This window comes from Scyliorhinus torazame, chromosome 2 (genome assembly GCF_047496885.1).
Source record: "Scyliorhinus torazame isolate Kashiwa2021f chromosome 2, sScyTor2.1, whole genome shotgun sequence".
NCBI lineage: Eukaryota > Metazoa > Chordata > Chondrichthyes > Carcharhiniformes > Scyliorhinidae > Scyliorhinus > Scyliorhinus torazame.
The window spans coordinates 197,866,187-197,881,103 of record NC_092708.1 but is presented as its reverse complement, the minus strand read 5'-3'; the positions used below and the strand labels follow the sequence as shown (position 1 = coordinate 197,881,103).

Below are 14,917 nucleotides of genomic sequence, written 5' to 3'. Positions count from 1 at the left end.
CCACTACCCGGGACACCACTACCCGGGACACCACAGCCCGGGACAGCACTGCCCGGGACAGCACTGCCCAGGACACCCCTACCCGGGATACCACTACCCAGGAAGACGAAATACCGGACAGTGACTCAGAGTGGATGGGTGGAGACGAACCCCCACCCCAAAGTGCCATGGACTCAGAGTGGGACGAAGAGCACGACACAACGCCACTGCTGTCACCAACACCCTCCACCATCGCAGAAACACTCACCACGGTTGGGCACTTTAGTGATGAGGCGTCTGGTACACTCACTGGTGCGCACAACACAGCCGTCCCGGTACAGCAGGTGGAGGTAGGAGCAGCAGAGGGGCCGGGCAGTCGGAGGGCAGCCCAGCCCAAGCGAACATCTGCCGCCCAGATGGATCCCGGGTTCCTGCAGTTACCACACCCACACATAGATCCGATGCAACCACCGACCCGGAGACGAGGGAAGAGGGTGACGGGCGGCTTGCGGCGGCTGCAGTCGCAGGTGGAGGAGTCCACCCGCGTCCAGGAGCTGGGAGTGGTGCCGGTCATGCGTGCCACCCAGGCCGACACCGCACGGGTGGCGTCCGCGGTGGAGGCAATGGGTGCGACGGTGTCAGATATGGGGAACGGTTTGCGAGGCCTGGGGCTTTCCGTGCAGGCGCCGTCTGTGGCCCAGGAAATGGCTGCCCTCTCACAGGAGGCCATGAGCCAGTGCCAGCGCCAGATGGCAGAGGCACTCAACGCCATAGCCCAGTCTCAGCAGGCCATGGCCCAGTCTCTGCAGGCCATGGCCCAGTCTCAGCAGGCCATGGCCCAGTCTCAGCAGGCCATGGCCCAGTCTCTGCAGGCCATCGCTGAGGGCATCGGCGCCAGTGGCCATGTGCGAGCCGGCGTCGCACTGTCACAGACAGGGTTTGCCAACCCCCTGGGCTCCATGGCTGCAAACCTGCAGACCCCTGTCGATACCAGCACGGGCCTCCAGGACTGGCAGCACCACATGTCGGGGGGGCGTCGGATGGCCAGTCCGTTCGCATCCCCCACCCATGTAGAGGCCTGGGGGCCATCGGGCGCCCCGAGGGAGGAGGAGGTGGTGTGGTCCGTCCCGGGTCCCCCTGTAGGGGAGGTCCCGGTACACCGCGACACCTCGGACTCCCCCCCTTCCGTCCCAGGTGCATCGGGTGGGCAACGGGCAGGACAGGCTGGCATCTCGCCATCCCAGTCGCCCGGGCCGCAGCCTGGCACATCTAGGCCAGGACGCCCCAGGAAACAGCCGCCAAAGAGATCCAGTGTCAGAGGGCAGGAATCACAGGAGTCCACCTCCAGTTCTGCTGTACCGTCTGGGGAACCACGTAGACGTAGTCAAAGGGCCCGTAAGGCCAAACAATTAGACACTGAGTAGGTTGGCACAGTTGCAGGGCACAGATGAGTTTTAGGGGCTAGGGCACGTGCATGAACTCCTTTGGTTATTAAAGTCAATGTTACACCTACAGAAGCTGCCTTTGTGCTCTGTCCAAAGTGTGCGTGGGTGTCATGTACGTTGAACGCAAGTGTGTGTGTGAGGGGTGGTCTTACCTCAGCCCCAGGTGAGTCTGCCCCCTTCCCCCTGGACCGCCATCAACATCCCCCGGGCAGAGGACGGGACCGTGCGCTGCAGTGTCACAGCCGCATGCAGGGATGGTCCGGGTGGATGGTGGTACTGTGGCCATGGGCCAGACATAGTCCAACGATGTAGAGCCAGGAGCTCACCGCAGGGCAGGTTGTCATCATCCTCCATGGCCTGCGATAGACACGCGTCCACCCGCAACTGTGTGAGCCCGGCCCGTTGTGCCGCAGGTGGATCGGCAATGGGGGGTGGGTGGTGTGCATGCGGGTGGGGTGGGTGGGGTTGGGGAGGGGGGTGAGGGTGCTGGGTGGGTGGATGGGTGGGGGGTGTGGGTGGTCGGCTGTTGCCATGGTGTGCGGTCTGTGGCCATACTACCCGATTCCCACGCCCATCTAGTCAGTGAAGCGGGCGTCTATCAGTCTGTCCCGTGCCCGCTGGGCCAGCCGGTAACGGTGGACAGCCACCCACCTGTGTCTACCCCGTCTGCCCTGACCATTACCCCCATCCCCCTCATCTGGGGAGGACTGCGCCTCTTCCTGCTGCTCCTCCACTCCGCCCTCCTCTGCCTGCGGCACATCGCCCCCCTGCTGGGCTATGTTGTGCAGGACGCAGCACACCACAATGATGCGGCCGACCCTATCTGACCGATACTGGAGGGCGCCCCCAGAGAGGTCCAGGCACCTGAAACGCATCTTCAGCACGCCAAAGCACCTCTCTATCACTCCCCTTGTCGCTACATGGGCATCATTGTAGCGGTTCTCCGCCTCATTGCGTGGCCTCCGTATAGGCGTCATCAGCCACGATCGCAATGGGTAGCCCCTGTCGCCCAGCAACCAGCCCCTCAGCCGGGGATGACGTCCCTCGTACATGCCGGGGATGGATGACCGCGACAACACGAATGAGTCGTGTACACTGCCTGGGTGACGGGCGCAGACGTGCAGGATCATCATGCGGTGGTCGCAGACCACCTGTACGTTCATCGAATAGGTCCCCTTCCTATTGGTGAACACGGCCCTGTTATCTGCAGGTGGCCGCACGGCGACGTGCATCCCATCGATCGCGCCCTGGACCATGGGGAACCCGGCCACGGCAGAGAAGCCCACGGCCCGGGCATCTTGGCTGGCCCGGTCCACGGGGAAGCGGATGTAGCGGTGCGCCATGGCATATAGGGCATCTGTCACTGCCCGGATGCACTGGTGCACCGATATGCCGGACAGGTCCCCACTCGGTGCCTGGAATGACCCCGTTGCATAAAAGTTCAGGGCCACCGTAACCTTGACGGACACGGGGAGAGGGTGTCCCCCGCCAGTGCCACGCGGTGACAGGTGTGCCAGCAGGTGGCAGATGTGTGCCACGGTTTCCCAGCTCATCCGGAGTCTCCTCCTGCATTCCCGGTCCGTGAGGTCCTGGTATGACTGCCGGGGCCGGTACACACGGGGCGCCCTCGGGTGCCTCCGTTGCCGTGGGGCCGCGACGTCCTCCTCCCCCTCCTCGTCCTGTCGGTCAGGTGTCCCTCCAGCCTGGGCGGCTGCCGCCTGCCCCTCTGCGGCAGCCTGCGCCGCCTCTCTGGCACGCTCCTCCTCCTCCTCATCCATTGCAACATAGACATGAGCGGCTGCCGCCACGGCGGCCAACATCGCTGGATGATCTGAAAACATGACGGCCTGGTGGGGGGAGGGGAACGACGACATGTCATCATTGCCCATATCCCCTCCTCCCCCCAGCCAGGTGGCATGGACCGCATGGGTCCAACTGTTGGAGGCTGGCACCTGGCCAGGGGGACCAACTCACTTCCCCTCGCATCCTCCCTCCGCGGCACGGACTCCCCATCCCCCAACCTCCACCCCGGCACGGACCCCCCATCCCCCTCCCCGGCACGGACCCCCCCCCAACCTCCACCCCGGCACGGACCCCACATCCCCCTCCCCGGCACGGACCCCCCCCCATTCCCCTCCCCGGCACAGACCCCCCCCCCCAACCTCCACACCGGCACAGACCCCAGCCCCATCCCCCTCCCCGGCACGGACCCCCCCCCCAACCTCCACCCCGGGACGGGCCACCCCCCCAACCTCCACCCCGGCACGGACTCCCCATCCCCCTCCCCGGCACGGACCCCCCCCAACCTCCACCCCGGCATGGACCCCCATCCCCCTCCCTGGCATGGACCCCCCCCCCCCAACCTCCACCCCGGCACGGACCCCCCCATCCCCCTCCCCGGCACGGACCCCCCCCCCCCCAACCTCCACCCCGGCACGGACCCCCCCCCCAACCTCCACCCCGGCACGGACTCCTCCCGGCACTTCCCCGGAGCCCAGCCTACTCTAACCACCCCCCCCCCTCCCCCCCCCCCCCCCCCCCCCGCCGCACACACACACACACAACCCGAGACACACCTCTCCTCACGCATTCAGACTGCGGCCACGCCATCGCCTGCCCAGATCCAACCCCCCAGGCCGTCACTCACCTCCACGCTGGCCGGCGTGAGCCTGGAGCACAGGGTCACGCCGATGAAAAGGAGGTTTAATTTACGTCGACGTGAACGGTCATCACGTCGACGGGACTTCGGCCCATCCGGAAGGGAGAATATCGGCAGGTCGAAAATCGGCTGCCTTGCGCAGACCCGTGCCATTCTCCGACGGCAGCGGCGACATTAACGCCCCGCCGACTTTTCTCCCTTCGGAGACTTCGGCGTGGGCGGGGGCGGGATTCACGGCGGCCAACGGCCATTCTCCGACCCGCTGGGGGGTCGGAGAATGACGCCCCACATCTTTCGGGACTTGTGGGAAGAAATCGGAGCACCCAGAGGAAACCCACGCAGGCACGGGGAGAACGTGCAGACTCCACACAGACAGTAACCCAAGCCAGGAATCAAACCTGGGACCCTGACACTGTGAAGTAACAGTGCTAACCACTGTGCAATATGACTAATTGGAGAGCCCATTGGAAAAGCCAATGCAAACACAATGTGCTGAACGGCCATCTTCTGTTTTCTAGATGCAATGGCCGGATTTATTTTCACTTTGCATTAATTTTCTTTGCAAAGTAACTGAATGAAAAGTGAAAATTAAGTTTGAAAAATGAAAGAAGTGAAAACGACATTATTCTCACAAGTGTCACTGATTTAACAAACTGGCCCATCCCCAGTTGTGCTTCAATATCCGTTGCAACGGCAAACATGTTACTGGCCACAGTGAACTGTTGGAGGATCTGATTAGTACAGTGCAATTCTATCTCTTTTATTATGCCTCCAATTTTCTGGCTGTGCTGCTGCTGAACCCGTAGTTACTCTATCTTCAAACCTTGAACACCATTCAAATGTGAAAGGGCAAAGTCCAAAGTCTCTGAAGTTAGTGCTGTCAGCTATGGCCCGGTTTAGGTCCCTTTCCCAAGCTGAAAGATAATGGGCTCAAGGCCTACACATGAGACTTGAGTGAAAAGTCTCGACTGACACTTTAATGCACTCCAAGGGAGTGTTTCATTGCCGGAGAGACCTTAGCTGAGGCCCTGTCTGCATTGTCCCCTTATTTCAGGAAAGATGTACTTGCATTGGAGGCAGTCCACAGAAGGTTCACGAGGTTGATTGCGTATTGAGGGATTTTTTTATGAGGAGAGTTTGAGTAGATTGGGCCGGTTGTCATTGGAGTTTGAGGAATAAGAGGCAACCTCATTGAGTCATGTAGGATTTTCAGGGGACTCGACAGGGTAGATGCTGAGAGGATGTTTCCCCTAGTGGGAGAGTCGAGGACTCGAGAACATAATCTCAGAGTCATCCATTTAAGACAGAGGTAAGGAGGAATTTCTTCTCTCAGAGAGTAGTGAAGCTGTGGAATTCTTTACCACAGAGAGCCGTAGAGGCTGCGTTAAGTATGTTCAAGATTGGCGGGGAGGGTCCAAGTGGTGAAAATGAATATTCTGCCGAGGTTCTTGTTCATCTTTCAGGCTCTCCCGATCTTTATACCAAAGGCTTTTTTTTTTTGGAAAGTGGACACAATCATCTCGACTTTGTATGGGCGGGGAAGGTGCCGAAGGGGGGGGGAGGATCCTGTTACAGAGGCAGAGGCAGCAGGGGGGGTTGACGTTGCCAAACTTGCTTCATTATTATTGAGCGGCGAATGTGGACAAGGTGCGGCGGTGGTGGGAAGGAGAAGGGGTAGAGTGGTTAGGATGGAGGAGGAATCTTGTAAGTGGTCTAGTTTGAGGGCTATGGTGACAGCAGCATTGCCAATGGCTCCAAGTAGGTATTCAGGGAATCCAGTGGTGCAGTCCACGGTGAAGATATGGAATCAGCTGAGGAGGCATTTTAGGGTGGACGGGATAGCGGTGCTAACGCCGCTATGTGAGAATCATGGGTTTGAGCCGGGGGGGATGGACAGTGTATACAGGAGGTGGAGGGAAGTGGGGCTGGTCAAGGTGAGGGATTTGTATTTGGAGGAAGGGTTCGCCAGTCTGGAGGAGCTAATGGAGAGGGTAGAGCTGCCGAGGGGTAGTGAGTTCAGGTATTTACAGGTTAGGGACTTTGCACGATAGGTCTCAAAGGGGTTCCCTGGATTGCTGGGATACACCCTGCTGGAGCGACTACTGCTTCCGGATGTGGAAGGGGAGGGAAGAATTGGGGATATATATAAGTGGCTGGGGGAGCAGGGAGGCGAGCGGGTGGCGAAGATCAAGGAGAAATGGGAAGCGGAGTTAGGAATGGAGATCAATTGGGGAGTATGGAGTGAGGCACTGTGGAGGGTAAACGGGACCTCCTCTTGTGCAAGGGTGAGCCTGATACAGTTTAATGTGGTGCACAGGGTGCATATGACTCGGGCGAGAATGAGTGGGTTCTTTCAGGGGGTAGCAGATGAGTTAGAGAGGTGTGGGCGGGGGCCAGTGAATCATGCGCACATGTTTTGGGGTTGTGAAAATTTTGGAAAGATTCTGGGCGGGAGCGCTTGCGGTCTTAGCCAGGATAGTGGAGGAGGGAGTGGACCCGGACCCTTTGGTGGCGATATTTGGGGTTTCAGAGAAGCCGGAGCTCATGGAAAGGAGGAAGGCCGATGTCTTGGACTTCGACTCTCTGATTGCACGGCGATGAATTTTGCTGGAGTGGCGGTTGGCATCGTCACCGGGGGTAGCGGCTCGGTTGGGTGACCTGTACGACTTTCTGCGGTTAGAGAAGATAAAGTATGAGTTAAGGGGCTCAGCAGGGAAGTTTGAAAAAAGGTGGGGGATGTTTGTAACCGTGTTTGAGGAGCTTTTCGTCACAGGGGTGGGGGGGGTGAAAAAGGAGAAAAATCTGTACAAACTGTATAGTTGATTGTTGGGTAGATTGTTTCCCGAGGTGTTTATTTGCTGTAACCTACTTTGATACAAGTTTGAATAAAATGCGTATTAAAAAAAAAGTATGTTCAAGACTGAGATAGATTTTTAGTCGGTCATTGAATCAAGGGTTATGGATAAAAGGCGGGAAAATGGAGTTGAGAATTATCACATCGCAGCAGTCATGATCTCATTGAATAGCGGAACAGACTTGATGGGCCAAATTGCCCACTTCTGCTCCTATGTCTTAAGATCTTATTTGCCTATGAGGTGGACATGATAAGGTCCTATAGTAACAGTTTAAGAAGTTCTTCGGGTGTTCCGGACAACATTTATCCATCGACCAATACCATTAACGCAGATGTTCTGAGAGTGGTAAGTGTATGTGTGTCACAAACAAAGACAGGGCTCAGAGTGAGGGGATGGTAAGATTCACTGCACCAAGTTTTAACAAGAATAAAGGTCAGGACATGATCATGGGCAGAGTATTCTGACATTGCCCGAAGTCTACTGGGAATGGACAATGAGCCTGATGATACCTGAGTGAATCCTTCAGAATCACTGAATCTTTCCAGTTCAGAAGAAGCGTATTTGGCCCATTGGGTTTCACTGTCTCGCTGACAGAGTATTCCACCTAATCCCACACTCCTGTCGAATCCCTGTAACCTTGCAAATTCTTTCTTTTCAGTTAGCAATGTAATTCCCTTTTGAATCCCTCGATTGAACCTGCCTCCACCACCCCCTCAGGAAGGTCATTCTTGACTCCAACCATCCTCTCGGTGAATTTCCCCCCCAACGCAAATCACTGCTACTTTTTTTGCCCATTATTTTGAATCTGTGTCCCCTAGCTCCTGTTGCACTCTTGTGTGGAAACAGTTTCTCACTATTTGCTCTGTCCACAACCCTCAGGATCTTGAATATCTCTATCCTATTCTCCTCTCCGCCATCTTTTCTCCAAGGAAAACAGACCCAACCCACTAATCTATCTATCCTCATAACTACAATTCTTTGTCTTGTGAATTTTCTCTGTACTCTCTCCAATGCCATCACATCCTTCCTCAAGTATGGTGCCCAGAACTGGACGCAGTCTCCAGTGTGGTGATATTCGTGTGGATAGGTTGTACATAGTTAGAAATGTGACCCTCGTGGGCTGACCTTCGCAGCCCATGCCGGCCGACCTTTGCGACCCACGCCGGCCGACCTTCGCTGTCCATGCCGGCTGACCTTCGCGACCCAACATTTTCTCTTAACCTGTTTGCTGCTGACAAAATGGAGGAAATGGTTTTTGGGTACCTTTGGCCCTCGTACACGCTCCTTCAATGGAACCTGTTGAATGAAGGTGAAGCCTTCCGGTGTCGTAAAGTATGGAGTCTCCATCTGTCCAAGGTTAAGCTCCACAGCACAATTGTGGCATTGAACATGCGGAAATAAGGCTCTGTCAGCGAGACTCTCTTTCCCAATCTTAAATGCCACACCCAGATCCTGACCATTCTTGGCGTAAGAGATTTCCACTTCATCAGCATCAAAGTTCAGATAGCAACAAATCACATCATTCTCCCTAAAAATTTTGCAGCGGCTTTTAACAATGTCGGCTGCGAGCGGCCTTCAAAACAGCTGCGACCATATTTTAAAAATGCGGCCGCATGCGTGCCGGCTCATCGGTGCAAAAATTTTTTTTTTAATTTAGAGTACCCAATTATTTTTTTTCCAATTGAGGGACAATCTAGCGTGGCCAATCCACTTAACCTGCAAATCTTTGTGTTGTGGGGGGTGAAACCCACGCAGGCATGGGGAGAATGTGCAAACTCCACATGGACAGTAACCCAAGGCCGGGATTCGGACCCGGGTCCTCAGCGTCGTAGGCAGCTATGCTAACCATTGTGTCTCGTGCCGCCCCTTGGTTGCAATCTTTCTGAAGGCCGCTCGCAGCCGGCACTGTTGAAAGCCGGCTGTTGCGCGCAAATTTATGCAATCGGCAGCGCTGTGACGGACGGCTCCGCGACCCTCCCAACACTCGCCCGCGACCCACCCACGGGTCGCACTCCCGACTTTGAAAATGCCTGCTTCAGTCTGTGCAGGGTGACAAGGCAGGGGTGTCCACTCTCCCACTACTGTTTGCCCTGGCCATAGAGCCTTTGGCAATGGCGCTGAAGGCATTGAATATTTGGCGAGGAGAGTGAGAGGGGGGTGGAGCATAGGGTCTCGTTTGATGCGGATGATCTGCTCTTTTTATAACAGACCCATTGCGGGGAATTGCAGGAATTATGGGAATACTGGAGGAATTTGGTCGACTCTCAGGTTACAAACTGAATATGGGCAAGAGTGAGGTCGTTGCGATCCAGGCAAGGGGGCAGGAGGGGAGACTGAGGGGGATGATGTTCAAAGTGGTGGGAGGGAGTTTTAGGTATCTGGGGATTCAGGTGGCAAGGGACTGGGGTCAGCTTCATAAACTAAATTTGGGCAGGTTGATTGAGCAAATGAAAGGGGACTTCCGTAGTTGGGACATGCTTCCGCTGTCATTGGCGGGGAGGGTACAGACTGTGAAGATGACAGTCCTCCTGAGATTGCTGTATGTGTTTCAGTGCCTCCCAATCTTTATCCCCAAGGCATTTTTTAGGAAGATGAACATGGCGATCTCGGGTTTTATATGGGCCGGGAAAGCCCCGAGGGTGAAGAAGGTCCTTCTTGAGTGGGGGCGCGGAGAGGGGGGCTTGACCCTTCCAATCTTTATTAATTACTACTGGGCGGCCAATATTTTGATGGTTAGGAAATGGGTAGTGGGGGAGGGGTCGGTGTGGGAGCGAGTGGAGGCGGCATCTTGCAAGGGCACGAGTCTGAAGGCTTTGTTAACGGCACCTCTGCCGTTCTCGCCAGCCCGTTACTCCACAAGCCCAGTGGTGGTGGCAGCCCTGAGAGTGTGGGGGCAATGGAGGCAGCACATGGGGGCGTCGGTGTGGTCACCAGTCTGTGATAACAACTGGTTCGCTCCGGGGGGTGCTGGACGGGGACTTTAGGAGATGGCAAAGGGCAGGGAATGAGAGATTTGGGGATCTCTTCATTGAGGAGAGTTTCTTGAGCTGGAGAAGCTAGAGGAGGAGTTTGAGTTATCGGGTGAGAACGGATTTCGGTACCTGCAGGTACGGGGTTTTGTCCGGAGACAAGTTCCAAACTTCCCTCGCCTCCCTCTCAGGGGACTACAGGATAAGGTGATGTCTAAAACAGGGGTTGGGGAGGAGAGCGTCTCGGAAATATATAAGGAACTGATGGAGTGGGCAGGGGTCCCAATCGGGCAGGTGAAGAGGAAGTGGGAGGAAGAGCTGGGAGGGGAGTTGGAAGCCGGGCTATGAGAGAAGGCCCTGAGGAGAGTCAATGCATCATCATCGTGTGCCAGGCTCACAGGGCTCATATGACTGTGGCCCGGATGAATAGTTTTTTTTTAAAGAGTACCCAATTCATTTGTTTTTCCAATTAAGGGGCAATTTAGCGTGGCCAATCCACCTACCCTGCACATCTTTGGGTTGTGGGGGCAAAACCCACGCAAACACAGGGAGAATGTGCCAACTCCACACGGACAGTGACCCAGAGCCGGGATCGAACCTGGGACCTCGGCGCCGTGAGGTAGCTGTACTAACCAACTGTGCCACCGTGCTGCCCACATGAATAGGTTTTTTGAGGCGGTTGAGGACAGATGTGGGCGATGCGGGAGAAGCCCGGCGAATCATGTACATATGTTTTGGGCTTGTCCGAAGCTGAGGGGATTTTGGCACGGATTCTCAGAAGTCATGTCAGAGGTCCTGGAAGGGAGGGTGAGTCCGAGTCCAGAGGTGGCAATACTTGGAGTGTCGGAAGATCCTGGAGCCCAGGGTGGGGAGAGAGGCCAACATTTTGGTCTTTGCCTCCCTGGTGGCCCGGAGACGGATTTTGGTGGGTTGGATGGAATCGGAGCCTCCCAAGTCGGGTGTGTGGGTCAGTGACATGGCAGGGTTTCTTAGGCTAGGGAAGATTAAGTTCGCCTTAAGGGGTTCATTAAAGGGGTTCGCTCGGAGGTGGCAGCCGTTCATCAACTTCTTTAAGGAAAACTGATCGTCAGCAGGAGGGAGGGGGAATGGGGGGGCGGGGGGGAAAGGGGAGGCATGGAAGTGAAGAATAAGGCAGGGAATCTAATATATGGGTAGCTAGGAGTTAGGGCGGGGGGAAGTTGGGTATGTTATTGTGGGGTTTTTGCGTGTGTTGGACCGCTCTGTTGTTTAGAGTGTTAAAATGTTAAAATTATAAATGCCTCAATAAAATATTGTCTAAAAAAAAAGTTATGAAACCCCCAACCAGTTGGTGGCGTCAGACATTAGTCACGTGACGTGAGATACCCGCCAGTTGGTAGTGAGACGTACAAAAGGACCGTCGCACATAGAGTAACTCCAGGAAAGTTCACTGAACTCATTTATAGCTTTGTCTGTATCTTTGGTTTTTTTCCATGTGTTCATCAATAAATCATCCTTCTAGTTAAACAACTAGATGTCCTGTGTATGTCCTTTCAACGGCAAGACCACAGAACACAACATCCAGATGAGACCTGACTCAACAGGAAGTTCCAGTTGCCTACCTTTAGTAACTTTGTTCAAGAAATGAAACCAACACCAGAATGCCGATGCCACTTGATTACAGCTAACCAAGATGCACATACTCATTCCAGAACCTACCCACTCATTCTCCACCAGCTGCCGCAGAAACTCCACCTGCTCGGAATCTGCCGGGATGAGTTGGAGCACCTGGTCCCTGAAACGAGAGAAGAAATTCCTTTTTATTACCTACTGAACAAAAACTGGCCTAGATATGGCACCTTTGGCGGAACTTCAGATAGATTGAGGAAGCTGGGGTTCCTCTCTTTAGAGGGGAGACGATTTAGAGGAGATTTGATAGAGGTTTTCAAAGATCATTACAGGTGCAGGTGGCATAGATAGAGAGAGAAGCTGTTCCTCTTGGCAGGAGAGTTGCAAACCAGAGGAGACTGGTTTAAGTGGATGGCTAAAGAATCAACGGCAACAAGCAAATATATATCATTACACAGCCAGTGGTTAGGGTCTGGAATGCACTCCCTGAGAGTGTGGATTCAAATGGGGCCTTGTAAAAGGCGATGTATAAGCGTGTGAACAAAACGTATTTGCAGGGTCATGGGGAAAAGGCAGGGGAGTGGGACTAGCTGAGTTGCTCATGCAGAGTTAGCTTGGAGGGAGCTGGTGGCGCAGTGGGATTGGCATCAACTAAAACTCCAGAGAACCAGGTTCACAGGAACAAAGAAAATAGGAGCAGAAAGTGGCCAAATCTGTTCCATCATACATTATGATCATGGCTGATCACCCAACTCAGTAACCTGTTCCCACTTTTCCCAATATCCTTTGATCCATAGAATCCCCCCACTGCATAAGGGGGCCATTCAGCCCATCAAGTCCGCAATGACCCTCTGAAAGAAAATCCTACCTTGGCCCACTCCCCCTTCCTACCCCCGTAACCCCACCTAACCTGCATATTTTTGGACTGGGAGGAAACCAGAGCAACCAGAGGAAACCCACGCAGACTCGGAGAGAACGTGCAAACTCCACAACTCACCCAAGACCGGAAACATATCCAGTCCCTGGTGCTGTGGGACAGTCGTGGTAACTACTGTGCTGCCCCCTTTGCCCCAAGAGCTACATCTAACTCCTACTTGAAAACATACAATGTTTTGGCCTCAACTGCTTTCTGTGGTTGTGAATTCCACAGGCTCGCCTCTCTGAGTGAAGAAATGTCTTCATATTTTAGTCCTAAATGGTTTTTCCCGTATCCTCATACTCCAAACCTGGTTCTGGACTCCCCACCATTGGGAACATCCATCCTGCATTTATCCTGTCCAGTCCCGTTCACATTTTATCGGTTCCAATCCCACCACGGCAGATGCTAAAATTTGAATTCAATGAAAATCTGGAAGTCTAGAGATGGCCATGAAACCATTGTCGATTGTCATAAAAACCCATCTGGTTCACTAATGTCCTTTAGGGAAGGAAATCGGCCATCCTTATCTGATCTGGCCAAATGTGACTCCAGACCCACAACAATGTGGTTAATTTTTAAATGCCAGAGCAAGGGTGATTAGAGATGGGCAACAAATGCTGGCCCATGAAAAATTTTTTTTAAATGACCTTGACAGGGTGAATGACTCCTTCTGTGCAGTTCTATGATTCTAGAATGGTCCCGAGGCATTTAACAGGATAATTATACTAAGCCACATAAGCAGCTATTCAGACAAGTGACCAAACTCTTGGTAAAAAGAGATGATTAAAATATCTAGATCCATCTAAACTGGAGGGAGAGGTAGAGAGGGGAAGGAGAGAATTCCAAAGCCCAGATGGCAAGTCTGCCAAGGGGAAGTGATTGAAGATCGGAGATGAACGAGACACAGGAAGAATATTGACCAGAACACAAGGATAGTCCCATAAGGGGTTGGATTCTCCGTTCCTGAGGCTAAGTGCCGCCGCCAACGGAGGATCCGTGGTGTTCCACGACGGGAAAATCGGCGCAGAACCTTCACCGATTCTGGTACCGGTGAGAGGCTAGCACTGGTGCCACATGAAACACCCGTGGAACACGCGGAAAATGGTTGTGGAATCGCCTAGTCCGTGCTGCACATGCGCAGAGCTGACAGGCTGCAGACGTACGTACGCCTACATCCGCCACACACGCACCGGTCGTGCCGGAAACGATGGCTGGACCGCTTACCCGCACGCCCCGACCCCATAGCCCACCTCCTGGCCACCACCCACCACTCTCCCCAGCCCTGGCAGAAGCCCCCAGACAGCTGCACAGATCTCGGCCGAATGTGGCAGCGCTGGACACTGTCGGCACGCCCTCTCTCTCTCTCCACAAGCGCCACTCCAGGCTCACGACCACTGAGACCACACATATCCCACCCCTCGGGATCTTGGCCCATCGGAGGTGGAGCATCGCATGATTTGGAGGGGTGGAACATTGCTACCTGGTGTCAAACCGCTGCCTGCAGCAATTTCGACGTCAGGAGCAATTCCCCGCCCGATCGTCATTCCCAATTTCGGCATCGAACTATGGAGAATCCCACCCAAGATCGTTTGTATCTGCCCCAATGAATGGAGAACACTTTGGTTTAATTTTTCTACTGGAGTTCCCTCAGCTCTGCACTGTGGTATCAGCGCAGATTACGAACTCAAACAAACTCAGATGTGATGGATCATTGTCATTGGTGGTAATCTCCATAGAGGCTACAGAATTATTATCACATTTTGTTAGTATTAGTCAGTTACTAATAGTCATCCTCACTTATAAGACAGCAGTAATATTTGATGACTTACCCATTGTATTGTGCCTGGAAGCTGTATGCGATCAGAGGGAATATCCGCAGTGTAGAGACACACATTATCCACCACTGCATGGTGAACATATTCCACTTCCACCTTCTCAAACTGCCACAAAAGGACTTGGGAGCTGAGAGCTGGTCAGAGTACAGGCTCAAACAACACTGTATCCAATTATCACAGCTCCACGCCCACAATCTTAACCCATGAATAACCTGGTTTCAGCCTCTTCACATTGGAAATGAAATTAATGAAAGACTAGATTAACTTCATCCATGTGCAGAAACTGGAGAAGCTTTCCCACTTTTGCTTAAAGTGGAGAAGGGTAAAGGGAGATTTAATAGATGTTTTCTAGATTGCGGGCGGAATTTTCCACTCCCACCAGTGGCAGCAATTGTGGCGGGTGGGGCACTAACTTTGGCGTAATGGGAAAAGTCAATTTCCATCGGCAGGAAACAAGTTTAGTATTTTGTTCTCCCGACTTTGTTGGCGGGTTAAAGGCAGGTCGGCTTTCCTGCTAATTTGTGTCAGGAACCTGTAGCCAACAGAGTTGGCCACTTCCCGACTTAAAATGGAAAACCGCAAAGGCTGAAGGGAAATTCAGCCAACACAGGCAAAGACTAGCAAATACAGAAATCATGTGTATTAAGA

At 54.0% G+C, this 14,917-nt stretch overlaps 1 protein-coding gene across 1 annotated transcript in view; it reads right to left on the bottom strand.

The window, feature by feature from the left end:
• Positions 1–14,393, bottom strand: part of LOC140394977 (carboxypeptidase O-like) — a 74,464-nt gene extending 60,071 nt beyond the window's left edge. The window contains exons 1-2 of the mRNA XM_072482246.1: positions 14,264–14,393; positions 11,606–11,681 (exon numbers count right to left, since the gene is read on the bottom strand). Of these exons, the coding sequence (XP_072338347.1) occupies positions 11,606–11,681; positions 14,264–14,352 (165 nt within the window). The 5' untranslated portion in view covers positions 14,353–14,393. The remainder of the gene's footprint in view (positions 1–11,605; positions 11,682–14,263) is intronic.
• Between the last annotated feature and the right edge of the window lie 524 nt (positions 14,394–14,917).